Genomic DNA, 26,746 nt, shown 5'->3' on the forward strand with positions numbered 1-26,746 from the left:
AGGAGCATCTTATGTTGTTATCTCTCAATAAGAACACACTTTGCAAATGAGGCACATAAGAGAACACTGTTCACCTCCATAAGGAATTAAGGTCCCTCCCATTCTTAAAAACTGTATTCCTCTCGATTTATCTGATTTTCCCACTTTTGATAGAAACAAAGATGCAATTCACTATCTTCTTAGCTCATAAGAAAACATCAGCAGTAGTGTGATGAGAAAGGGCCTTGGCCATTCGGCCTCACTGCTGTGTATGGATGGGCGGTGGGAACCCTGGATCCCATCTAAAGGTGATGGTTGCCATGCTCAAAGGCAGGCGGGACACGGCCACAGTTTCTTTTCAAGAGAAGGTGGCAATCCTTACTTTTATGTGAAATTGCCTGATTTTTTAAAATTTTGGCAACCGATTAAAGGAATTTGTTTTTTTTCAAATCAACACTCTGTGAGCCAAACTTAACCCAACCGGGAGCTGGATAAGTCTGGTAACCCACAAACTTCGGCCTTCTGCCTTCAAAGACATGAGAGGCTCATCCTCTGAGAGAGGATTTCCTGAACCGAGACTGAGGCCGAGGGGCAGGGAGAGGAAGGCAAGCTGGAGAACCTGGCCTTCCATTTGCTGTGGAATCTCACAGGCATCTTCTCCTGGCTCTGAAACACCATCTCCTCCCAGGACTAAGTGTCTCTATAGTTTCCAGGTGATTGGGCTGCTGAACTGCTCTGTCAGGAATGAGTGTGAAAGGGTTTTTGGGAACTGTCAAATCCTTCATCAATGTAAAGGATTAGTAGGGACAGGAAGGTAGGGGGCTCTCAGACCCCTCAATAAATACCTCGGAGGTGGGAAACCTGAAATTACTAAGTACACTTAATGACACTGAGTATTCCTGGTTCATCTTGGCAAGTTCTCCAGGTGGTCCTAGAGATGAGAGGCAGTGGTACTCAAACTTCAGTGTGCACCAGAACCTCCTGGAGGGCTTGGGGTAGTGCACATTGCCGGAGTTCCTGACTCAGCAGGTTTAGGTAAGGCCCTAGAACTTGCATTTCTAACCAGCTCCCAGGTGACACTGATGCTGCTGGCCTGGGCCCACACTTTGAGGACCCCTAGTACACAGCTGCCAACTCTGGCTGAGGGCAGCAAGTGCCTCTGGGTTGGAACCAGCACCAGCTTCCGCTGGAGAGCATTAAGCAAGTGGGCCGGAGGGCTGATTCTGCCCTGAGATGAGTTTTGCTTGGTCTGCACAACATTTTAGATAAAGTTGGGCTAATATCTAAAAAGTGAGGTATTTCACATAAAAATATGAACTTCTGATGTTATGGGTTGAACTGTGTCTCCCTCCTCCAAATTTATAAGTTGAAGTTTTAAATCCCCATACCTCAGATTGTGACCTTATTTGGAGAAAGGGTCTTTCGAGAGACAATTTAAAATGAGGTCATTAGGGTGGGTTCTAATCCAATAGGACTGGTGTCCTTTTAAAAGGGGGAAATTTGGACACAGAGATCCTCACACAGGGAAAATGCCATATGAACATGAAGATGGCCACCTAGAAGCCAAGGGGAGAGGCCTGAGGGAAAGGAACAGGCCCTTTCCTCAAAGGAACCAAATGCCCTCAGACTTGTAGGGGACCTACAAGTTGACATCAGACTTCTATTCTCCAGCACTGTGAGATAATAAACTGTTTTTTGAGCCATTCAGTTTGTGGTACCTTGTCATAGTAGCCCTGGAAAACTAACAGCCCTGTCTTGTCTGGAGGGATCGGCTGAGTTGGCAGGGCTGGGAGCTGGAGGTGAGTGGCACCTCTCGCCATAGGCAGGCACGAGCTCTCCAGGCCCCGAGGCCTCCTGTGCTCTGGACAGGAGTTTTCAGAGTTTGGGGATAGTTGCCAGTGCTGTCTGTGGGACTCACTCTCCTGTGCATGCTTCTCCCAGGGACAGCCTTCACTTCACACCCAGAAAGGAGCTGTACCCCCAAACTGCACGGACACATGAGCCCAAGGGGGACGGGGCTGACACCGAAGGCTGTCGCATATGAGCACCTCAGGATCATGGTGTCCTCCCCTACTCCCCAGGCACCAGGCCCCTCTCTTCTCCAGGACCCAGGCGTTCAAACTCCACCCCACTCTCAATGGGCCTTTGTTCCTGACTGGGAAAGGCACGGGCAGAGTCTGACATCATGAAGCCCGAGGTGGGGATGGGACTCTCCCTCCCCCCTTTACCCAGCCTTCTCTGACTCCTCAATTCCCTGTCTAGGGATTTCCCACCCCTCACCACCACCCTACCCACCCAGGTTTTTTCTTAGGGGAAAGAGCATTCCCTCTCTCCTTCCCCACTGCTCTGGTTAAAGGGGGACAGATGACACCCCAGTATGACTGAGCATCTCATGGTCAAACCACTACTACACTTGTCAAACCACTGCCAGCTCCCAGCCACCACTTTGCAAAAATAACGACCAATGGTAGGGGCTGGGGTAGCAGGAGGGTCACTATAGAATCTGCCCATGGAGGGCCCCCACCCAGCTCAGAGTCAGCGCAGCCCTCAATGAGCCCTGGACACAGGCTCTGTTGCAGGGGACAGAGTGAATATGACAGAAATGCCTCTGGGTGCTCCTGGCTAGCAGGGAAGGAGCTCACTGATAGTGCAGGTGGGCAGATGTGCTGAGGGCTGTGGAAAGACAGGGTTGTATTTAAACTGAAGGGCTTTGTCCTGGCCAGGTGACTCAGTTGGTTGACCGTCAACCCTTGCACCAAAAGGTTGAAAGTTCGATCCCCCGACAGGGCACATACCTAGGTTTCAGCTTCCATCCTTGGGCAGGATGTGTACAAGGGGGAACCAATCAATGTTTCTCCCTCGTATCACTGTTTCTCTCTCTCTCTCTTTTTCTCCCTCCTTTCCTCCCTCTCTACATATCCTCAGGTGAGGAAAAATAAAATAAAATAAAATAAAATAAAATAAAATAAAATAAAATAAAATAAAATAAAATAAAATAAAATGAGGAGCTTTGGCTTGGTGAGAAGGCAGGTAGGCTTCAGAAGGAAATGGCATCCACTCAGGGAGCTTTGGCTCCGGTGGAGTAGGGATGGGATGAGGTAGGGGAGCTTCCCAGGAGGAAGGAACAAGTGCAAAGGTCTCCTGTGAGAAGGTGCCACAGGGTATTAGATGTGCACATTCATGCATCCACTCTGCATTTATGAAGCTTAACCGTGCCAGGAGCTGTTCTACAAACAGGATAGATTGGCAATAAGCAGGCAAAGCTCTTGTCTTTCTGAAGGTCATGCTTTCATGAAAGAGGATAGTCAATACCTAAGGCCATTTCCAACAACAAGGAGCGCCTAGAAGAAAACACACCAGGCTGCAAGCACCAAATGTGACCCAAGGAAGTGACTATAAGTGAGGGTGGAGGGGACACTGAAGCCTCCTCCTCCCACCCATATCAGCCTCTGTCATCTCTTGTGGCCAGGGTTATACCTATTGTTGCCACCAAGATTCCCTGGATGCTGAGGACACCTTCTGTTTCTCAGTCTGAGATGTTCAGAGATATTAGAATGCCCTCCCAGGGGCTCAGAACCAGAATGCACAGCGTTGGAGGATGGAGGGGAACAAGTGAGGCAGCACCCCCATCCCCTCCAGGAAGGAGCTGGTAGAACCCAGGCATCAGGCTGCCTAGTTGAGCAGTGGTGACAAGGGCCCCTTTGTGCCCCCCTCCCCCCGGAGGACAGGGAGGAGCTGGGCCCTGGAGGCAGGCGGCCCCTGGCACCCAGGGCGGGGGGAGAGGAGGGGCCAGCAAGTGGGGGCCTAGACCCTGGGAGGCCAGGGGACTGTGAGCTGGGCTGAGGAGCAGAGGGCGCAGATACAAGAGCATCCTGGTGAGTACACAGTGCCAAGAGGGACTGGCAACAGGGCGGGAGCCGAGGACCAGGGCTGAGAGGGTGGAGCAGGGGCACCCGAAGCACATGGAAGGTGAGGGTGGTCGCTGTGAACTGCCGCTAATTTAAGACGTGGAAGGATGTTCCTTAGGACTTTGAAATGAGCTGGGACCATGGCAGGACAGTGACAATACTTTGGGAAGAAACTGCAGAGAGAACCAAAGGCCCTCCTCAGCACCCCTCGTGGTAGAAGTTACACAGGAACAGCTGCCCTGGGGTTTCCAAGTTTGGGGCAGATGTGGTGGAAGCAGCCTCAGTCTGGGTGAAGGTGGACTGATGCCCAGGTGATTAGACACCTGCATCCTGCCCTCTGAGAGGGGGTGGGGCAGTGGGCTATGAGTGAACAAGTTGCAGCACTTGGGAGCACAAGGTGTGTGTGCATACGTGTGTGTGTGTGTGTGTGTGTGTGTGTGCATGTGAGCACCTCTCCTCAGTGGGTCTTAATTTATATCAGTGTTTGTCAGCCTTTCTTTCATTTCACCCCACTAAGGAAAATTTTTAGACCTGTTTTTCCTAAGTCCCACTCGCCTTGTGAATTTCACTACTACAGATATGCTCTATGTATGTTTATATCGTTTAGCCCTGGGGAGAGTCACAAATCACTGTCTAAACTAAGACTTTTCTTGCCCCCACCCCAAGAACCAGTATTCACCCCCATTAAGAAGGCTTGGCCTGCACGATTGTTTCACATGTCTGCTCTGGCCCTGTGTCTGTCTCCTGCAAATTCCCATCACAGGTGCAAGGGCGGCATCTTCCCTGTGTCCATGAGCTGTGTCTGGGCAGGTCTGTCCTTAGCTGCTCCTCAGTGTGGGTATACAGGCCCGAGTGTCTTTGTGAGCATGGCACGCAGGTAGGGCCATGTGCAGGCCTGGATGCTGTGCCCACACCAGTGCGGGTGCGAGGTGGGCAGGGGGAAGGCAGTGCACGTGTGCTTCTATGACTGTATGTGCCAGCATCCTGTGGACACAGGGGTCACAGTGCCTGCTGGTGTGTGCAGGGTCCTGATCGGGTATTCGCATGAGTCTCTATTGCACAAGTCTGCTCCTCTGCCTGGGTCTAGATCGATCATATTTCATAGCAGCATTTGCATGTGTCTGACTGTGTACACGTCTATGTCCGTAGGAAGAGGGTACTGAAGGTCACTTGGAAACCCCGGCTCCATCTCTGAGGGGCCCCACAGAGTAGCTGGATGCCAGAGTCTCCTACCTCCCAACCCCTGGTCCTTCCCGGCCCCATGTAGAGCTCAGTGAGGAGTGACAACTCTCCTCTCACCCCACCTACTACCCCAGGAGTCCTCCCAGAGGCAGCACCCTCCCCCTGGGGAAACAGGGCTCTTTTGTGCCGGGCACTGGCCTCTGCCTAGGGTGGGGACAGCAGGGGCCGTCTGTGGGGTGGGAGCGGGCGGCAGGAATTCACACGGCATGTTGGGAATGCTGATGCTGTGAAACCCAGTCATTGATGGCACTGGGTCCCTGCCTGCCACCCCCAGGCCTCACCCCACTCACCACATCCCTCTCCCCTCTTAATGCTCTGTCACTCCCCTTTCCTTTCCCACAGTCTGCATGGCAGTTTTGTGGGGAGGTATGGGGGGGCGTTGATTCTTCATAGAGTAGCTCCAAAGCTGTGGGAGAGTCCTGAGCATCCATGAGCAGCCTTACAACAGGCCACAACTCATAGCAGATGCTGAAAGAGAGGACAGGGGGTGCTCGGGCCCCCGACTCCTTGTACTTGCCTGACTTTGTTCCAGGGTGGCTGGCTGACATCTTCAAGTGGGACCAGAAGACATTCCCAACTCAGGGAGACTGAGGTGAGGGGCAGTGTTCCTTCCTCCTGGCTCCCCCTTCTTCCTGCTGCTGGTACAGACTTGGCTCTGTCCTTACTTTCTGGGGACCCCCAGGGGCACAATGATGATGAAGGTCATTGTCAGCATATTACTACCACATAGAGACAGAACAGCTGGGTGGTTAAGTCTGCAAATCTGGAGCCAGGTAGAGAGGGCTTGAATCCTACTTGTCATTTACCAGCTGTGTGGCCGTGTACAACTTACCTACCCTCTCTGGGCCTCAGCTATAAATTTTGAGGATAATAATTGTACCTACTTCAAAGAAATCAAATGAATTAACACAGCAGAACAAAGCACTGAGGAATGGTACATGTTGAATGCCACATAAATATTTATAATTATTAATAGCAGTAACACCTACCATCTAAACAAGCCCCCTCCTGAAGCCTTAGTTAGAAGCCCCTCTTTTCACTTCTCAAGTCCCTTAACCCCTCCACTTCCTTCTCCAGCTGTCACTTACTTGCTGTACAAAATGATATTCCTCACAACACTGCCCCTGTTTTGGATTATGATTGCAGGTAATGGCTGGGGCCGGGGGAGCTTGTGGCTGGGGATTCTGGGACTTTGGCCCCACGCAGGCTGAGGTTGTTTCTGTGGGGCTCTGGACCCCTCAGACTGTGAGAAGGTGATGGGAGCGGGGACTGGATGATTCGGTCAGGACATGTGCCACGGCCTCAGCAGTCCTGCTCACCCACAGCCTCTCGAGGGGGTCACTGGGGCGCCTGGATGCCATCGTCCATCTCGGCCTTCGAGGGCACATGTGTCTCCATCCCCTGCCGCTTCGACTTCCCTGATGAGCTGCGGCCTGCCATCGTGCACGGTGTCTGGTACTTCAATAGCCCCTACCCGAAAAACTACCCCCCAGTGGTCTTCAAGTCACGCACCCAAGTTGTCCATGAAAGCTTCCAGGGCCGCAGCCGCCTCCTGGGGGACCTGGGCCTGCGCAACTGCACCCTCCTGCTCAGCAACCTCAGCCCTGAGCTTGGCGGCAAGTACTACTTCCGCGGGGACTTAGGGGGCTACAACCAGTACACCTTCTCCGAGCACAGCGTCCTGGACATCATCAGTGAGTCTCACGGAGGCTGCACAGGCAGTGGGGCAAGGGCATCCCTGGGGTAGGCAAGGTGCAGCAGGAAGTCCTCCCTCACACCTTTTCAGGGAGGCCTCTCCAGCGCAGATCCAGGGACTTGTTTGTTAGGCTGAGAGGTGCAAAGCCCAGTGCCCACAGGGACCACAGGGACCAGTCAAATGCAGAAATCACCGAAGTGGGGCCCCAAACTGTCTTGTTGCCCTCAGAGGGAAAGGAGTGATTTTACTTTTCTAGAAACACCTGGGGAAAAGGCAGCGGGCCTGTGGGGTTAGGGGTTCGGCCTCTTGATCCCTGTGTTTGCTGGGCAACTGTGCACAAGTTACTTAACTTCTCTGAACCTTGGTTTCCTCTTCTGTAAAATGGGGATAAGAGCAGCATTTAAAGCTCAGGGAATGAACGGTTGTCAAGTGCTCAGAGCAGAGCCCAGCACATGGCACCCAGCTCTGCTAACTGGTGCTGGGCAAGAATTGCTGTCAGGCAGACTGAATTTTCAAAAGAAACCAGAATTTTCCTGTGATCTTCTAATTCCCAAACATTAGCTGGTGATTCAGATATATACATATTTTTTTAAATTCCTAAATTTAGGCCAAATAAAATGCAGCTCTGGGCCAAATTTGACAATCAGAGTAGGGCTGACTGCTTGATTTTAGGCATTTGTACTGCCGAGTTTCTGAGAAACTTACTGTGTAGAGGTCTTATTCTCAGGCTCCCTATCAGCACGGAGTCTATGAGGAGCCAGATTACAGCCCTGATCCTGATCCAGAAAGAGACTCCCTGCCCCCCAACACAGATGGAAGTAAACCAGAACAAACATGGGGAAGGAGACAGGTTTCTTAAGGAATGTGTTGTAGTGTAAGATACAGTCGATGAAGCCAGAGTGACAGGGTTTGAAGCTCAGTTTTACCAGCTGTGGCCTCAGTTTCCTGCTAGCACGGCTGGAAGGGCTGGCAAGTTCAACACTTGTAAAGTACTCAGACCAGTATATTTTCACTACTGTTACATCTGAGGTTGGATGTGTGCGGGGCTTCTGGGTGAAGGTTTTAGGGAATTCTGTGTCCCAGGGGAGGGGACCAGATACCAGGATTGGACATGGGCAAGGTAGGGGTGTCCGCTTCCTCAATCCTCCCTCTCCCCACCTCACGTAGACACCCCCAACATCGTGGTCCCCCCAGAAGTGGTGGCAGGCACGGAAGTGGAGGTCAGCTGCATGGTGCCTGACAACTGCCCAGAGCTGCGCCCAGAGCTGAGCTGGCTGGGCCACGATGGGCTTGGGGAGCCCGCTGTGCTGGGTCGGCTGCGCGAGGACGAGGGCACCTGGGTGCAGGTGTCACTGCTACACTTCGTGCCCACTAGGGAGGCCAACGGCCACCGGCTGGGCTGCCAGGCCTCCTTCCCCAACACCACCTTGCAGTTCGAGGGCTACGCCAGTCTGGACGTCAAGTGTGAGCCTGGGTGCGGGCAGGGGGCGGGGCGGGGGGGCGGTGGTGGTGCCGTGGGCGGGGACCGCGCCGGGGCGTGCGGCACGCGCCCGCTGACCCCGCTGTGTCGCCGGCCTCAGACCCGCCTGTGATTGTGGAGATAAACTCCTCGGTGGAGGCCATCGAGGGCTCCCACGTCAGCCTGCTCTGTGGGGCTGACAGCAACCCGCCGCCGCTGCTGACCTGGATGCGGGACGGCACGGTGCTCCGGGAGGCCGTGGCTGAGAACCTGTTCCTGGAGCTGGAAGAGGTAACCCCCAGGGAGGACGGCGTCTACGCCTGCCTGGCAGAGAACGCCTATGGCCAGGACAACCGCACCGTGGGGCTCAGTGTGATGTGTGAGTGGCCGCCGGATGCGCACACGGGCCTGGCGCTGGCGCGGGTGCTGGAGGGGAGATGACGGGGAGGGGCCTCGCCCAGAGCGGGGCGGGGCTGGCCCCGGGCCAGCAGGGGCCAGGACGGCGGCGCGGTGGACGTGAAGGTGGAGCGCAGGTTGTGGGCCAAGGCATTTCCTCATTCTTCGCACAAATATCTAGTGAACACCTAGATACGGTGTTCACTCTGCACCACTCTCATCCCTAGGACAGGAGCAGAAGACAGACGAAGTCCCAGTCACCCAGGAAAAACGGTTATATTCCGTTTCCTGGGGCAGCCCTGCCTGACCTGGTAGTACATCTGGGCCTGGCCTTGGAATCTGCATTTTAAAATGAGCCTCATTGCAGTTTTAATGGGGGTGGAGAGGTTTGGGGGGGACCCTAGGCCTTTCCCAGGCCCTTGTGCACACTTGTATGTTATGGGGCCCTGGAGAAGGGGGCTAGTCAGACAGGATTCTTAGCTAGGAACCCAGGAGAGATCATTCATTCATTTATTCATTCACAAATACGTATTGGGGCAAAATGCCAGGGCTGGGGATAATAATAATGACAGCAACAGCCAACATTTGCTCAGCAGTTTCTGAGTGCTTTACACAAATGTTCTTCCCCCAGGCATCCCAGAGGCTGGCTCCTCCCACCTATTTCTCCTCTCACTGAAACCTTTCCCTACCACCCTAGTTAAAACTGTGACCACCCTGATTTCCCATCCCTCCCTTCACTTTTCTCCAAAACACTTATTCCCAATTTGCCAATGATATATTCTATTACATGGCATCTACCCACACAGGCAGGGATCTTTGTCTACCTCATTCAGGCTAGAGCTGTGCCTGTCACTTAAGTTCTCAGTGACCCCTATGAAGTTGGGACTATTATTATCATTTTTTTAATCTTCACCTGAGGAAATGTTTATTGATTTTAAAGAGAGGAAGGAGGAAGTGGGGGAGAAAGAGAGAGAGAGGGAAACTTCAATGTGAGAGAAGCATTGATTGGTTGCCTCCCATATGTGCCCCAACGAGAGATTGAATCCGCAAACTTTTGGTGTATGGGATGATGCTCCAACCAACTGAGCCACCTGGTCAGGGCAAGCTGGGACTGTTATTAAGCCCATTTCCCATATAAGAAAAAATTAAGCCCAGGGAAGTTAAGACATGAGTCCACACACAGCTGGAAGGGGCAGAGCCCAGATTCAAGCACAAGCATTCTGGCTTCAGAGTCCCTGTTCTTGTAAACAAGACAGCCAGGCCTGGAGTTACCTGAGCCATCCTGAGCTGTGTGCTTGGATTGGGGTGTCTGGGGTCACATTTGGGGTTGGGAGTTGGCTGGCAGAAGAAGCACCTGCTGGCTTCTGATCATCAGTTCCTTTTTCTGCCCCCTAGATGCACCCTGGAAACCAACAGTGAACGGGACAGTGGTGGCTGTGGAGGGGGAGACAGTCTCCATCTTGTGCTCCACACAGAGCAACCCAGATCCTATTCTCACCATCTTCAAAGAGAAGCAGATCCTGGCCACAGTCATCTATGAGAGTGAGCTGCAGTTGGAGCTGCCTGCTGTCACACCTGAGGATGATGGAGAGTACTGGTGTGTGGCTGAGAACCAGTATGGCCAGAGAGCCACTGCCTTCAACATATCTGTAGAGTGTGAGTCCTCCCCTTTCTCTCCCCTTCTCCTGCTGAGAGCTGGCTGGACTTGTGTCTCCCCTCCGTCTGAGGTAGAATGTTCAATGGGGGGACATCTGGGTAACTGGAGGTACCCACATATCCCAACCAAGGGTCAGCTTTGCACCAACAGACAAGGATGGGGAAGGCAGGGAAGCAGAATCCATAGCAAGAAAATACAAGTCCCACCTAAGAACAGCGTCTCCACATCCTGGAGTGTGTTTTTGACCAGGGAGATTCTGCATCCTTGTAAACAGGACAGCCAGGCCTGGGATTACCTGCCATCCTGAGCTGGTGTGATGTGGCCACTGTTCCTTTGTGTTAACTAAAATACTAACCATGACATCTAACCCTTGTGGAGCATTGCTCATACCAGGTACTGTTGAAAGCTCTGTATAGGGACCCACTCATTTCATCCTCATGACCATCCGTATGTGGGAGGTTCTACTGCTGTCCCTAGTTTCCAGAGAAGGAATTTGAGGCCCTAAGAGGTTATGCTACTTGACCAAGGTCACACACCTAGAAAAGGCAATAGTTAAGATTAAAATCCAGGAGATCTGGTTCCATTCTTCTGTACTGCCCCAAATTGACTTCATCCTGCATTATTACATCAAAATACAGTCAGTGGTCAAGCAGTCATGTGTGCAAAGGCTGTGTGGCTCAGTGGGAGGGGGAAGACCGGACTAAGAGGGCACCAAGCTTATTAACAGACAGAGTATAGCCAGAGAGATGAGATGATACACACGAAAAGCTAACTGCCTCAGAAATGAAGCTCACTATTCCACTGCCAGCCAGCGTCTCTCCGGACCTCCTCTCCACGGACAACGCCACCAATACCCTGCCCCTGACCCTGGCCACCATTCTGGGTTGTAGCTCCCAAGTCACAGTTTTGATTCCCCCTCCTCCAGCAACTCCCTGTGGAATGTCACCTCCATATTTCCATTTCTCCTGCTTCCTCCTTAGCTCTGACCTGACCTCTGGCACTAGTCTCCAAACTTCACTACTCCCTGACTCAATTACTCCACTTATAATGGTCCCCATCACACGGGTTTGCCAGGAGATATTGAGTAGTTCATATTTAATATTCTGTATGTATGATGATAATCAGTACAAGGTAGCTATAGATTATTCCTGAAGTGCTAACTTCCAGGGCAATGTGATGGTTGTCCACTTTCGTGAACCTTTCATCTTTGGCCACATTCCCTCTGGTCTCTGGTCACTCATAGCATCCAATGTGATCACTGCATATGAGTTGTGTGGTATTCTTTCTTTTCCATGCGCGCCTTCTGGGCCCAGCTCCCCTCTTCTGTTGTACTCTTTTCCCTGTCACACCTCAAACCAGTGATCCATAAGTTTAAGCCTCAGAACCCTCTGAGAATCTGATGGCAGCCACTGAACATACACATAACACCATCTCACATATATTGTCAATCATAGACCCATACTCCTCCTTCTGCATAATAAAAGTGGTGGCAGCAAATGGACATTGAGGGCCTCCTCTGGGTCACGATTACCTTCTCTACAGATGTTATTTTGCTAAGCCCTTCTGATGGCCCTGTGAAGCAGATGTGTATTATCATTAATCCTTAATTAAGGAGAAATGAAGGTCAGAATTCCCCTGTGGCCATGCAGCTAGGAAGTTTGGCCAGAGCCAGAATTCTTCTGGACTCTTATCTGCTACAGCTGTTAAACCTCTGGCAGCTTCATCTCTCCCACAAGTCTTAGGAGTCAGGGACTCACTTAATCTGGCTTCTTTTAAAAACATATTTGGAATATAAAGCCTTCAATCCACTGGAGTTGAGGAGCAGTTGTGACATCCCCCCACCCCCACTCCATCTGCTGAGCCCCTCATGCTTCTTCAAGGCCTGGGTCACAGGGCTTTCCCTCAGCATGCAGCCTCAGTTCCCTCTCTCTCCAAAGCCTGTATCTCCCAGCACCTGTCTTTGGTGGGTATTTCCAGCACAAGATTCCTTGTCTTAACTGCCTACCCCAGAACCCAGCATGGTGTGGGCACTGCAGGAGGCTCTCACCCTTACAGAGTGCTTGCAACATGCAAGGGAAAAGTCTGAGCTCTTTGCATGTATTGACCGACTTTGTTCTCACAATAGTGTGATTGGTGGAGGGGACTGTACTGCACCCCAAACCAGTTTAAGAGAAGGAAACTAAAGTATTACTGGTGACAAGACCCAACAGGGCTGAACCCACCTGGGTCAATATACTAGCTCTTAGACAAGTAACTTCACCTCTGCTGAACCTAAATTATTTCCTCTGAAAAATGGGTGTGATAACAGTATCTTACTCCAAAGATGGATGTGAAGACTAAGGAAATTATGGTGATATAGGAAGCACCTGATACTTCCTGTATGTTTTGTAAGTCTTAGATACCCTCATCATTTACCATTCATCCTTTCTTTGAACTCCAAGCTGGATAGCCTCCGTGCATTCTGAAGCTTTGCTTAAGTGCTCCCTCTGCTGGAATGGTTCTATTGAACTAATCACAGATCCTGGGGTGGATGTTAACTTAACCCTTTATAGCACTCATGTGCCCATCTTTGTAGTCCCCATAGACCCTTGTGAGTTAAAGACCATAACGCCGCCCCCCCACCCGCTCCCCCCACCCGCCCCGTTGCGCAGATCAGAGCGCCATCTTGGAGACCAAAAAAAGCTGAGGGCCTGATCAGGGTCACCTGACGACCACTTGAGGTTTGTCTAGCGTCAATTGGGGTTTCATAGGTCTCCCAGGCTGCCTGTGAAGCTTCAGCAAGGCTGAGTGCATGCAGGCAGAATGCCAGTGTTCCAGTAGTATCTAGGGCAGACATTGTTACAGGAACATCAGTAGTGCAGTCTTGAGTAAAAGGGTTTTTAAAAATTTTAGTTGCTGTCAGTTCAGATTTGTCGTTATTGATTTACTCTGTGGTGTGTTAGTTTGGTAACACTATGGCAAGCATGATGCATGTGTGCCTAAACAGAATTGAGGTATGTAGTTTTTAATTTACCAGACTTAGATATGTGTATGCGTTGAGGTTCCGATTAGGATCATCTTTCTTGTGAATACACCTGGTCACGTGAGTCTTTGGCCCATCACTGCCACTTGCATATTCTCTTTTGTTAGAAATTGAAAATAAGTGGGGTTGGTGAGCCAAGGGCCTTTTGTCTGCGTGTAAGTGGGTTTTGTTTAGAATTGAGAACCAGAATTCAGGCTACAGTGAGCAGAGGAGAGCACTGGCCTCTCCAGGAGAGAGAGAGAATATAGTGTTTTCGTTTTTGTTTTTTTAAAAATTTTATTGATTTATTTTTAGAAAGAGGAAAAGGGAGGGAGAAAAAGAGGGAGAGAAACATCGACTGGCTACCTCTCACACACCCCCAACTGGGGACCTGGCCCACAACCCAGGCATGTGTCCTGACATGGAATCAAACCAGCAACGTTTTATTTCACAGGCTGACTCTCAATCCACTAAGACACACTGGCCAGGACAAGAATATAATTTTAAAAAGCAACATTCGAAGTTATATTATAACTTCATATTTTGGAAAATGAAAGAAAATTATTATACCTGTACCATTTAAAAAAATACAAATAGCAGCAAAGTTCTGCTGAATGGTCTTGGGTGGAGGGTGGTGCTTGATATTAGTGACACTGGGGAATCCTGTGAGGGCGGGAGGGTCAGAATGGATGGGGGCCCTGGGGAGTCAGCACGGCCATCTGTAGGATGGCCTGAAGGGGGGCCAGCAGAATTCAATAATCCACCTCACAAGTCTTCCCAGAGCTTTGCTACATGAAAAGCATATTTTAAGTGTGGGCCACAGAGTAGAGACAGAATGAGAGCCTGTCTTCATGGGAAAGAGAGACAAGCCATGTCAATATATAACATGTGCAGGAATGAGTGGTCGGGAGACAATGTAGAGGGACAGGGAGAGAAGTTAGTGAAGCGAGATAGCAGGAGAAGGAGTGTCTGAATATCTGGGTAGAACTTTCTTGGAGTGAGGGAGTGAGTTGGGAAGGTACTTTCAGGGAGTCTTCCAGGCTGAGAGAGAAACACAAATAACTGGGTGGGGAAGAGCTCCATAAACTTGAGAAACAGCAAGGAGGCCAGTGTAACTAGAAAGGAACAAACCTTTCAGGGTAAGAAAAGGAGATCAGAGTGTGGCTATTTCCCGCAGGGCCTTGCAGATCAAGGCAAAGAAGTTGGATTTCAGTCCCAGCTGGTGGGGCTCAGTGGATCAAGTGCCTGCCTGAGAACCCAAAGGTCACTGGTTCAATTTCCAGTCAGGGCATGTGCCTGGATTGCAGGCTGGGTCCCAAGTTGGGGGGATGCGAGAGGCAACTGATCTCTCACATAATGTTTATCTTCTTCTCTTTTTCCCTCCCTTCCCCTTTTTCTAAAAATTAATAAATAAAATCTTTAAAAAAAAAAAAGAAGTTGGTTTTATTCTAAGTGACACAGAGCAATTGGAGGACAGGTTTGAGCAGGGAATGCCATGATATGGTTTATATTTTACAAGGTGAAATAGTTTAGGGTGCAAAAGAGAAAACTGGAGCTCATTTCCCTGACAGTTTACCACCCTCCTCTTGGCCCTCAGCCAAGGAGTCCTGGTTTCTAGTTGTCTAAAGCCCACTCAAGTCTTGATTTTGTCCTGCAGTTGCCCCTGTGATCCTTCTGGAGTCCCATTGTGCAGCGGCCCGAGACACAGTGCAATGCTTGTGCGTGGTGAAATCCAACCCGGAGCCATCTGTGGCCTTTGAGCTGCCCTCGCGCAACGTGACGGTGAATGAGACAGAGCGGGAGTTCGTGTACTCCGAGCGCAGTGGCCTCCTGCTCACCAGCATTCTCACGCTGCGGGGACAGGCCCAGGCCCCGCCGCGGGTCATCTGCACCTCCCGCAACCTCTATGGCACCAAGAGCCTGGAGCTGCCCTTCCAGGGAGCCCGTGAGTGGTGTGGCCTGGCACTGGGAGCCACAGGGACAGAGGGGGCTCCTCTTGGATCCAGGCTCCTCTCCCCAAAGCTGACTGACCATCAAGCCACCGAGCATGGGTCAGGCTATGCAGGTTGATCAAGTGGTAAAGAGGCCCTTCTGGTCAGTAAGGAGAGGCTGCCCCACGTTTGCCTGTACTGTACTAGACCCTCCCCAGGCCCTCCAGGATGGTCAGTCAGTGCAAGGGTGTGCCATCTGTGCAGATATTTTTCACTATCACTAATGTCCCCACCCATCTCCTAAGATCCCAGATGTCTTCACTCCCACCAGCAGCCCTGAGGGCGCCTGGGTTTTCTCTATTCTCAGACCGCCTGATGTGGGCCAAGATTGGGCCAGTGGGAGCCGTTGTTGCCTTTGCCATCCTAATTGCCATCGTCTGCTACATTACCCAGTCACGCAGAAAGTGAGTGCCCTACCAGGGCAGACCTGGGAGTGGGAAGACTCCAAGGATGGGGAAAGGAGCTAAAGGGTGGGCAAGGGAGGGCAGCCCTGTGTGAGTGGGGGAGGGTGGATTCTGCTCTGAGAATTTTTGGCTGGATGGAGGAGAAAGGGGTCCTGTGCATGGGCCAGTCTCTGAGCCAAGCACTTTCCACCAACCATTTTCCACCAACCATTTCCTGTTTCCCCACCTTCTCTGCTATGACATCCTGCCCTCGAAGAGGTATGATGGGAAAAGCCAGCTCCCCCTGGCTTGCAGCTAGAGCAAGCAACAATGACTACACACATCTGTGGCAACAAAAATCATCTAGCCCCAAATTTGCACACAACTCTGTTATTTTTCTTCCTGGGGCTCTCTGGAAAATGAATTAATCTCCCTGCTCCACACCTTGGCAGCAAGAGGGAAAGACAGACCCCAAGCATAGGAAGAGAACCCAGAGAAGCCAGGCTGGCGTCCTGAAAAGTGGCAGAGACCAGGAGCTAGGTGGCTCATCCTCAGCCACAAAGCAGGGGAGGGATGGTCAGTGGTGGACAGGAGGACACTGGTCATTTGAAGAGCCATCTGCCTCGTCCTAGAGGGATGGGTGGGAACAATTCTGGTGTCCCTTGGGAAAAACTCCCAAGGTAGATGGGGGTACAGAAAGAGGGGGTGCTGGAAGGCCTGGGAGGCCCACTGGGGCTGCCATGTCCTGCCCTGCAGAAAGAACGTGACAGAGAGCCCCAGCTTCTCGACAGGGGACAACCCCCCAGTCCTGTTCAGCAGCGACTTCCGCATCTCTGGAGCACCGGAGAAGTATGAGGTAAGGGCCAGAGCCCTGTGGCTCCGGGCTAGTTGGAGAACCTGGGTGTCAAGGACACTGGGTCCCAGGAAGGGCCTGAGAGGCCAAGCAACAGAAGGGAGGCCAGGCTACTTAGGAAACAAAAGGAGGAAGGGCAGAGGGCTGGCTTGGACATGGGCTGGGAGGAATGCTTCAGCCTAGACTGTGAAGGGGGCTCTGGGGCTCAGGCCCAAGGAAAACCCTCATCTGGGTCTATGACTGCATTTCCTTCTCCAATAGTCCAGAGAGGTCTCTACCCTGGAATGAGCAGCCCAGGAGGTAGGTTTTGGGGGGCCTCAGTGTGCCTGCCTCTGGGTCCTCAGTGGGCCTTGGGGCTGTCATCCATGTGTGTGAGTCACTGCCACGAGTCCAGGATGGTCCCCTGCTAAAGTCTGCCCTGTCCAGTACTCCTGTCCCATTGCTGTTCCCTTCTGTCTGTCTGTGGCCACTGTTCAATGTGTCTGTCCAAAGGCTCATGTGTGTATGTGTGTGTGTGTGGGGGGGGGATGGAAAACATGAGAGGGAAACCAAAGTCACACTTGCAGGATTGTTAAGATTAAAGGGGGACTACACACTAGACCCAAACATAGGGGAAGGACTTAATGGAGCCAGGCATGTACAAACATTTGGAAGGTGTTAATGGATTGAATTTTGTGCCCCCCAATTTCCCATGTTGAAGAAGGCTTCCTGAACATACTGAATTCATAGGCTATTATCAGGGTTAGTGATGAGGATCGTGTTGAGAAGGGAGATCAGTGTAGGCAAAGGCCCCAGAGTGGGACCTGGGTGGGGACTGTGGGGCTGGATAGGCTGGGGGTCCTTGAGAAAAAAGGTTCACACAGGGCTTTGAGGCGCAACTCTGGGGCTGTGAGGGTGAAAGCAACTCCAGCCTTATATCTGAAAAAGGTAGAAAAGGGCTCTTCTAATGGGTTGTTTCCCTTTATAGAGTGAGAGGCGCCTGGGATCTGGGAGGAGGCTCCTGGGCCTTCGCGGGGAGCACCCAGAGCTGGACCTGAGCTTTTCTCACTCAGACCTGGGAAAACGGCCCACCAAGGACAGCTACACCCTGACAGAGGAGCTGGCCGAGTATGCTGAAATTCGTGTCAAGTGAGGGAGCTGGGGACAGCCTGCTTGGCGAATACCCCTTCAGGACCCTTGCTAGCCCCCACTGGCTGTGGGCTCTCTTTCTCCCAAAAGTAGTGAGCACTGAGGCAGGAAAGGGATGGGGTGGGTGACAGTGAGGTCCTGGGGGTCTGGCCTCCCCCTCCTTCCTAGCTGCCCCCCCACCCTGCCAGCATTGCACCCTCACAGTGTGGCTCCCCTCTAACCTCCTTTAACCTCATCTGTCTGGAGGGGAGTTTCGTCTGTTTGTGTTATTTATTGCTATCCCCTGCCTGGTCTCCTCCCCCATACCTGTCCCCATGGTCTATACTGAAGGGACTGAAATAAATGCCCTAAAGCCAAATACCTGTCTAGATCCTGATGATTTCTGGCCTGTCCTTGGGGGAGCCTTCTACCCCACTCCTCACCTTGTGCTGGGCCCTGTGCGGGGGAAAGGCCCAGGGATTCCAGCCCTGAACCCAGGCCAGCTGCCATTAAATTGTTCCCACTCTGACCTGTGGGCAGCATCTGGCCCACAGAATGTCTTATTTGACTTCTGGTTGATTTCACATAACAACACTCATTCCTGCCTTCACCATAGTCAGAGTGACTGACAGTGCTGGGCTCGCACTTGCCCATAGCTGTGACTCACTGAAAGTGAAGGTAGCTGTCCCTTCTGGAGTGGCATGACCTCACTATTTGCCAGTCCCTACCATTCCCTGTTGTTCCACACATTACTGGCTTCACTCACTCACTGACATGCCTCCTGTGCCCTGTAGGTCAGGGGGATCCCAGGTCTCAATGTTTCATGAGCCTGTGTTGGTTTGATTACCATCTCTCATATTCACACTGTACTTTGCAACTTCAGTCTTCAGACTTTGCTCCATTTGGTTCAAGAAACACTATTTAGGCAACACCTGTGCATTTAGTCCCTTCAGAAGACTCAGGCTATCCTGGGAAGACACCCCCTAGGACAAGCCTGAGAAGATGAAAACACTGGAGCTAAGAGAAGCTAGGTGATTTTTCCAGGGTCCCAGAGTTAGGAAATGGTGTGGCCGGGCTCTGGACCCAGTTCTTCTTTTTCCACAATGCCTGTCAGGAATTGAAAGAGGGCCAGACGCTGTGCACCAGAATAGTGCCATGCCCTCACAGGAGATTTACTAGCTTCATGATTATAAGGATGCCCTCCTTCTCAACCTCCTGGCAGTGATGCCCTATCCAGTTTGCACTTTGCAAAGTTGTCAGCTGGCTCCAGCCAGCCTGGGTCCATGGTTCAGACAGTCTTAGAAAGCTCTCAAGGAGGTACAGGCAGACTCATGGAGAAGACTGAATTGTGTGGGGTCCTCTAGCATCGGGTCCATTTTCCCCTCACACGTCTAACTGGCACTGCCTCCCTGTGTAGAGCGCTCTCTTCAAAGGGCTAAATTTTGGTCTTTTGGGTCTTGATGAACTCTGCTGACTTCATTCTGATGAGACCTTGAGACCCTACCTAACCACATTCATCCACAGGCCCCTGGCAGGTGGTAGTTGGCTTTGGTGTATTCTGAGACTTTTGCAGAGTAGCCTCAGACTTAGCTTTGGTGCCGAGTTTGAATTTGTATGAACCTGGTGAACACCACTAGCCCCTACCTGGTGGCTCACTGAGAACCTGCTTCAGGCAACTCTTGTACTTCCAGAGGCTCTTTCAGTGACTGAGCTTAACAGGCAGCCAGGAGGCAGAGGCAGATCTTGGATCTCCAGTATCTTGGGTCATATGCTGACCAGCTTGATGCCAATGGGAGCTGGCCTTAGAATGCAGCTTGGCCCCTTCCATGTCTTGGCACCCAGGCCAAGCAGAGGCAGCCACCAACTGTGGATTGCTTTGTATCTCTAAATAGGTAGCCCAGGGCCAGTCACAGGAAACACCAGATATTGATCTGCACCAGAATCTCTCCCAAGAAGCCCCAGAAACAACACACCTGTTGATGGGCTTCAGACCACATCAGAGTATAACCCAATTAGCTTCACAAGCAGCACATCCAAAGGGAGATCTTGACAGGCATCAGGCCCTGCTGGGGTGAATTCCGCTCCATGGGGTCAGCCCCTCCACAGCAGCTTATACACTGTGGTTGGGGTCAATCCTCATAGCCAGGCTGAGGGTCAACTTCACCCATGATGAGCTAACAGAAATCAAGGCTCAATAGGAGGACATTCCTGGAGCACCTAGAGTAGGTGATCAGGGAGCACAGAAGACACCTACTACATAAGACCACCATGCCAAGACTGGGACACATAGCAGATCTACCTAATACACAGAAACAATTAAAGAAAGGCAGACAAAATGGGGAGACAAAGAAATATGCCACAAATGAAAGAACAGGATTCCCTAGCAAAAGAACTAAATGAAATGGAGACAAGCAATATACCAGGTACAGGTTTCAAAACAATGGTTATAAGGATGTTCAAGTAACTTAAGGGAAGAAGTGAGAACTTAAACAAAGAGATAGTAAGCATAAAAAAAGGACATAGAAACCATAAAAAAAGGGTCAGAAATGAAGAACACAATATCTGAAATGAAGAATACACTAGAAGGAATCAATGACAAGATGAAGCAGAAAATTAAATCAGTGATTTAGAAGACAAGATAGCAGAAAACACCCATTCAATGTAGAAAAAAACTTAAAGGAGGATATTTTAAGGGAACTCTGGGACAATATCAAGTGTAACAACATTCACATCATAAAGGTACCAGAAGGAAAAGTAGAGAGAGAACAAGGGACTGAGAACCTATTTGAAGAAATAGTGACTAAATACTTTCTTAATCTGGTAAAGGGAAGAATCACACAAGTCTAGAAAGCTCAGAGTCACAAACAAGATGAACCAAAAGAGGCCCACACTGAGACATATCATAATTAAAGTGGCAAAGGTTAAAGAGAAAGAATCTTAAAAGCAGCAAGAGAAAGACAGTTACTTACAAGGGAGCTCCCATAAGACTATCAGCTGGTTTTTTTCAATGGAAACATTTCATGCAAGAAAGGATTAGCACAAAATATTCAAAGTGATGAAAAGCAAGGAACTACAACCAAGATACCCTCTACCAAGCAAGGGTATCATTTAAAACTGCAGATGAAATAAAGGGCTTCCCAAACAAGAAGAGCCTAAAAGAGTTCATTACCACCAAACCAGTATTACAAGAAATGTTAAAGTGACTTCTTTAAGAAGAAGAAAAGAAAAAATAGGAACATAGTAATAAAGAATAAAATGACAAAAAATACATAACTATCAACTTTAAATTTAAATTACCTTAAATGGAAATGTATTAATGTTCCAACCAAAAGACATAGGATAACTAAATGGATAAGGAACTAAGTCTTACATATGCTGTCCAAAAGAAACCCACCTCAAAACAAATGATACACACAGACTGAATGTAAAGGGATGGAAAAAGATATCTCATGCAAATGAGAACAAAAAAATAAGCAGGAGTATTTGTGCTTCTATCAGACAAAACAGACTTTGAAACAAAAGCAAAAGAAGAGACAAAGAAGGATATTACATAGTGATTAATGGATTAATCCAACAAGAGGATAAAACCCTTGTAAACATTTATACATCCAACATATAAAGTAAATCTTGACAGACATAAAGGGAGATATCAACAGTGACACAATCATACTAGGGAATTTTAACACCTCATTGATACCAATGGATAAATCTTCTGGCTAGAAAGTCAACTAGGAAACAGCAGCCTTAAATGACACACCAGACTAGATAAATTTAATTGATATTTTCAGAGCATTTCTTCCTAAAGCAACAGAATGTACATTATTTTCAAGTGCACATGAAAATATTTTCTAGGGTACACCACATGTTAGGGCACAAAACAAATCTCAGTAAATTTAAGAAGTTTAAAATCATATCACACATCTTCTCCAATCACAATGGTACGAAACTAGAAATCAATTACAAGAAAAAGAAACTAAAAAGCACAAACATATGAAGGCTAAATAATATGTTACTAAACAATTAATAGACTAACAATGAGATCAAGGAATCAATCAGAAGATACCTTGAGACAAATGAAAATGAAAACACAACAAACCCAAATCTATGGGATACAGCAAAAGCAGTCCTAAGAGGGAAATTCATAACATTACAGGCCTAACTCAAGAAATAAGAAAAACTAAAAAAAAAAAAAAAAATCTAAATTTATACCTAAAGGAACTAGGAAAAGAACAATAAGCAAAGTTCTAAGTAACTAGAAGGAAGAAAATAATAAAGATGAGAGTGGAAATAAATAAAATAGAGTCTAACAAAAACAATACAAAAGAGCAATGAAACCAAGAGCTGATCCTTTGAAAAGGTAAATAAATTTGATAAAACTTTAAGCAGACTCATTAAGAAACAAAAAGAGAGGACCCAAATAAATAAAATCAGAAAAAAAGGAGAAATAACATTAATGCCACACAGTATTTTAAGAAAATATTATGAAAATTTTAGTACAAAGTAGTGTAAAAAATATTATGAACACCTATACAACAACAATTGGACAACCTAGAAGAAATGGATAGATTCATGGAAACACACAATTTTCCAAAACTGAATCAAGAAGAATCAGAAAATCTGAACAGACCAAACACAACTAATGATATCAAAGCAGTAATCAAAAAACTCCCAACAAATAAAGGTCCTGGACCAGATGGCTTCACAGGTGAATTTTACCAAACATTCAAAGAAGGATAACAATTATCCTTCTCAAACTATTCCAAAAAATCAAGACAAGGAAGGGTTTCCAAGCTCATTTTATGAGGTCAATCTTATCCTAATTCTAGAACCATATAAAGATACTACAAAGAAAATAAGTTATAGGCTAATATCCTTGGTAAACAGAGATGCAAAAGTCCTGAACAAAATATTAGCAAACTGAATTGAGCAATACATTAAAAAGATCAAAAGATCATACAGCACAATCAGGGGGAATTTATTGCTGGGATGCAAGGTTGGTAAAATATTCACAGATCAATTAATGTGACATACCACATAAATAATGAAGCATAAAAACCACATGATCATATGAATAGATGAAGAAAAAGCATTTCACAAATCCAGCACCCATTTCTGATAAAAATTCTCAGCAATAGTGGAAATAGAGGAGTAATGCATCAATATAATAAAAGCCATATATGACAAACCCACATCTAACATCCTACTCAATGGGGAAAAACTAATAGCATTTCCCTTAAGATCAGGGATGTCCACATAGTACTGTCAACATAGCACTGGAAGTCCTAGCCACAGCAATTAGACAAGAAGAAGAAAGGCCTCCAACTTGAAAAGGAGGAAGTAAAATTGTCATTATTTGCAAATGGCATGATAATGTGTATAGAGAACCCTAAAGATTCTGCCCAAAACTACTAGAACTGATAAAGGAATCCAGTAAAATAGCAGGATACAAAATTAATACCCAGAAATAAGTTGCATTTTTATACACCAATAATGAACTATCAGAAAGGAAAACTAAGAAAATAATCCTATTTACAATTGCATCAAAGAATACTTATAAATACATTTAGCCAAGAAGGTAAAACCTGTACTCAGAAAATTGTAAGACATTGAAGAAAAAATTTAATAAGATATAACTAAACGGAAGTATATACCATGTTCCTGGTTAGGAAAAAATAACATCATTAAAATGGCCATACTTCTCAAAGCAATCTATATATAGATTCAATACAATTCCATCAAAATACCAATGGCATATTTCACAGAACTGGAATAAATAATCCAAAAATTTATATGAAGCCACAAAAGACCCCAAATAGCCACAGCAATCTTGAGACAAGAACAAAGTTGGAGGTATAGTAAAAGGTTATAGTAATCAAAACAACACAGTAGTTGAATAAAAACAGACATATAGATCATTGGAACAAAATAGAGACCCCAGAAATAAACCCACACCTATATGGTCAATTAATATTTTACAAAGGAGACAAGAGCATGCATTGGGATAAAGATAGTCTATTCAATAAATGGTGTTGGGAAAATTGGACACATACATGCAAAAAAACAAACAAAACTTGGTCACCTTCTTACACCATATACCAGAGTAAACTCAAAATGGATTAAAGACCTAAACATAAGACCTGAAACCATAAAACTCTAGAACAAAACTTAGGCAGTAAAATCTCTGACATTTTTCTTAACAGTATTTATTCTGATATATCTCCTCAGGCAAGGGAAAGAAAATAGAAAAATAAACAAATGGGACTACATTAAACTAAAAAGTTTTTGCACAGCAAAGTAACCATCAGCAAAATGAAGAGATGATCTATTGAATACGAGAATATATTCACCAATGATACACTGGATAAGGGATCAATATCCAAAACTTAATCCCTTATTAAGGGTGAAAATGGTAAAGGCATTAAGAACTCATACAACTCAACAAAAGAGCAGTGGGAAGAAAGAATACAGAACTGTCATGAAGAACATAGAGGAATGCTAAGGGAAGATTCTATAATGGAATACCTGAAGATTGCACAAGATCTAGAAATGTATAGAGTCAATTATTTTGAAGTAAAAAATAAAAAAGGAACTGAATTGTGGCTAGGTGTTGACGCTTTGGGTCTGAACATTTATGAGCATGATGACAAGTTAACACCTAAAATTGGTTTTCTCTGGAGTGAAATCAGAAATATTTCATTTAATGACAAAAAAATTATTATAAAGCCAACTGACAAAAAGGCACCTGATTTTGTTTTTTATGCACCTCGTCTGAGAACCAATAAGCAGATTTTGGCTTTGTGTATGCGAAACCATGAACTGTACATGCGAAGAAGGAACCCTGATACAATTGAAGTACATCAGATGAAAGCTCAGGCTAGAGGGGAGGAACATCAGAAGCAGTTGGAAAGGGCGCAGTTAGAGAATGAAAAGAAGAAAAGAGAGATAGCAGAAAAGGAAAAGGAAAGAATAGAATGGGGAAAGGAAGAGTTAATGGAACGTCTAAGGCAAAGTGAAGAACAGGAACCGAAAGCCCAGAAAGAACTGGAAGAATAGACTCGAAAAGCTCTGGAACTGGACCAGGAATGAAAATGAGCAAAAGAAGAAGCAGAAAGGCTTGAAAAGGAGCGTCAAGCTGCTGAAGAGGCCAAGTCAGCTATTGCAAAACAAGCTGCTGACCAGATGAAGAATCAGGAACAGCTAGTAGCAGAACTTGCTGAATTCACTGCCAGGGTTACACTTCTAGAAATAGCCAAGAGGAAAAAGGAAGAGGGAGCTAATGAGTGGCAACAAAAAGCTTATGCAGCCCAAGAAGACTTGGAAAAGACCAAAGAAGAGTTAAAAAGCATAATGTCTGCCCCCTTCCACCTCCACCACCACCAGTCATTCCTCCAACCAAAAATGAACATGATGAACATGATGAAAATAAACTGAGGCTAGTGCCGAATCATCAAATGATGGGGTAATGAACAGTAGAAGTGAGGAGAAAGAGAAACACAGAAAAATGAGCATGTTAAAAAGCAACTCCAGGCATTAAGTTCAGAATTAGCCCAAGCCAGAGATGAAACCAAGAAAACAGAAAATGATGTTCTTCATGCTGGAAATGCTAAAGCAGGCCGTGATAAATACAAGACTCCGTGACAGATTCGACAAGGCAATACCAAGCAACGTACTGATGAGTTTGAAGCCATGTGGGGACCCAAACTGTATGCATTGTTCCAGATGTGTTCTTACCAAAACAACATAAAGCAAATGTAACAGTTAGGACAAAGGCTCCCTCTCTCACTAGAGCAAAGCCTTCGATTGAGTGTGACTCTGCCAGTGTTGTCAGAAGTAGGAAAATAAATTTCCTGCATGACTCACCGGAAAAGTCAAGATCAGATGACAGAGATCTTGAATTATCCAGAGATTAATTTGTTAAAGGATCAAGCAATAGGCAATCACCACGTCACTTCCTTTAGCTTGAAATGTTTCATAGTTGGCAGCCTCAAAAGAAAGGCTGGCCCCTCTATAATTGATTATAATGTTATTGACCCAAGAAAAAGGACAGGGACTTCTAAGGGGCTCTCTGGTCCTTCTCCTCCAGTCTTTAGGGTTTCTCCATCAGACTCTCCTCCTGTTTCTCTGTGGCCCGTAGGATTATGGTAGTGATGAATTAGAGGCAGCATCTATAGCCATGGCTCAGCCTTAGCCATGGTTTCTTCGGGGGTAGAATGCTCTGCAGCCTCAGGGACCAGACTGCAGCCCAATTACTAGTTGGCCCCAAAGGCCCCTGGCAGTCAGGTGCATTCAGAATCACAGGCTTCTTGCTTGCAGCCTTCAGACCTTGTCCTTTCTATGAGGCGCTAGGCTGATTGTAGCTTAGGAGACTGTGTTAGACCTGATCTGAAGACACTCTCTTCTTGACCCCTGGGGTGGGAAGTGGCCTGAGGCGGGGATGGTGGAGCTGCTGTAAATACAGTGAGCTCGTCCTTTGGGTACACATGCCCCACAGGCTGCTCAATGACTTCTGTGATGCCTGTCACAAAGGTTTATATGACTGTGACTACCCAAAAGGGAATGTGTCTACACTGTGCTCTGCTATCCTCATCCTAATTCTGGATCTGAAATTCGCACAATCTGGTCCACTATGTTAGAGTCCCTTTGAGACCAAACATAACTGTAGCCTGGCTGGGCTCAGAGGGTGAGCCTGTGGACCCACCTTTGTTCTGGAACAATATGTGTGTCGGGGCCTTGCGTTTATCCCCCTTGTAATTCAATGGAGGACTCAACCGTGGCTGATGCTACTTAGGAAATGTGGAAAGGTTTTCAGGGCCGTGCTCATTTCAACACTATTATGGTAATATTTAAGTTTCACTTTCTTCTTTCTTACTGAACTTTCCTGTTCACTATGTCTTCATGCAGGTCCCTGGCATCTGACGTACGGCAAGCTTTCAGATAAGGACCTACCAAGATAAGCCCGATGTTCTGCATGTGAATATTTATACCCCAAAGTCCAGAATCACAGCTGGAACCAGATGGACACATGTTCCTGAAACCGGGCTCTTGCTGATGGTTCTCTCCACATCTCAGTTTAC

The 26,746-nt window shown here is 47.8% G+C and overlaps 1 protein-coding gene and 1 pseudogene across 2 annotated transcripts; both read left to right on the top strand.

Annotated features, from left to right (window-relative positions):
* Window positions 1–3,783: 3,783 nt before the first annotated feature.
* Window positions 3,784–18,031, top strand: MAG (myelin associated glycoprotein). 2 transcript variants are annotated; one of them, XM_054588856.1, is made up of 11 exons: window positions 3,784–3,854; window positions 5,662–5,721; window positions 6,207–6,275; window positions 6,455–6,823; window positions 7,993–8,289; window positions 8,406–8,663; window positions 10,076–10,336; window positions 14,996–15,283; window positions 15,637–15,733; window positions 16,469–16,568; window positions 17,533–18,031. In XM_054588856.1, exons 3-11 carry the CDS (start codon window positions 6,230–6,232, stop codon window positions 17,695–17,697), a joined length of 1,881 nt encoding a protein of 626 aa, XP_054444831.1. In that variant the 5' UTR covers window positions 3,784–3,854; window positions 5,662–5,721; window positions 6,207–6,229; the 3' UTR covers window positions 17,698–18,031. The 2 variants fall into 2 exon arrangements, with proteins under 2 accessions (XP_054444831.1, XP_054444832.1); XM_054588857.1 differs by having other exon boundaries at window positions 3,818–3,854; window positions 5,685–5,721.
* A 5,293-nt stretch (window positions 18,032–23,324) lies between these two features.
* LOC129083027 (radixin-like) lies at window positions 23,325–25,427 on the top strand (annotated as a pseudogene).
* The last annotated feature ends 1,319 nt before the right edge of the window (window positions 25,428–26,746 follow it).

Source organism: Pteronotus mesoamericanus, unplaced genomic scaffold (assembly GCF_021234165.1).
Source record: "Pteronotus mesoamericanus isolate MK-2021 breed Mesoamerican mustached bat unplaced genomic scaffold, CSHL_Meso_final scaffold_165, whole genome shotgun sequence".
Taxonomy (NCBI): Eukaryota; Metazoa; Chordata; class Mammalia; order Chiroptera; family Mormoopidae; genus Pteronotus; species Pteronotus mesoamericanus.

Coding starts and splice junctions, on each gene's coding strand:
- MAG (XM_054588856.1), top strand. CDS start 6,230: ATGATATTCCTCACAACACTGCCCCTGTTTTGGATTATGATTGCAG. Junction 6,824..7,992: donor CAGCGTCCTGGACATCATCA/GTGAGTCTCACG, acceptor CACCTCACGTAG/ACACCCCCAACATCGTGGTC. Junction 16,569..17,532: donor GAGCACCGGAGAAGTATGAG/GTAAGGGCCAGA, acceptor TTCCCTTTATAG/AGTGAGAGGCGCCTGGGATC.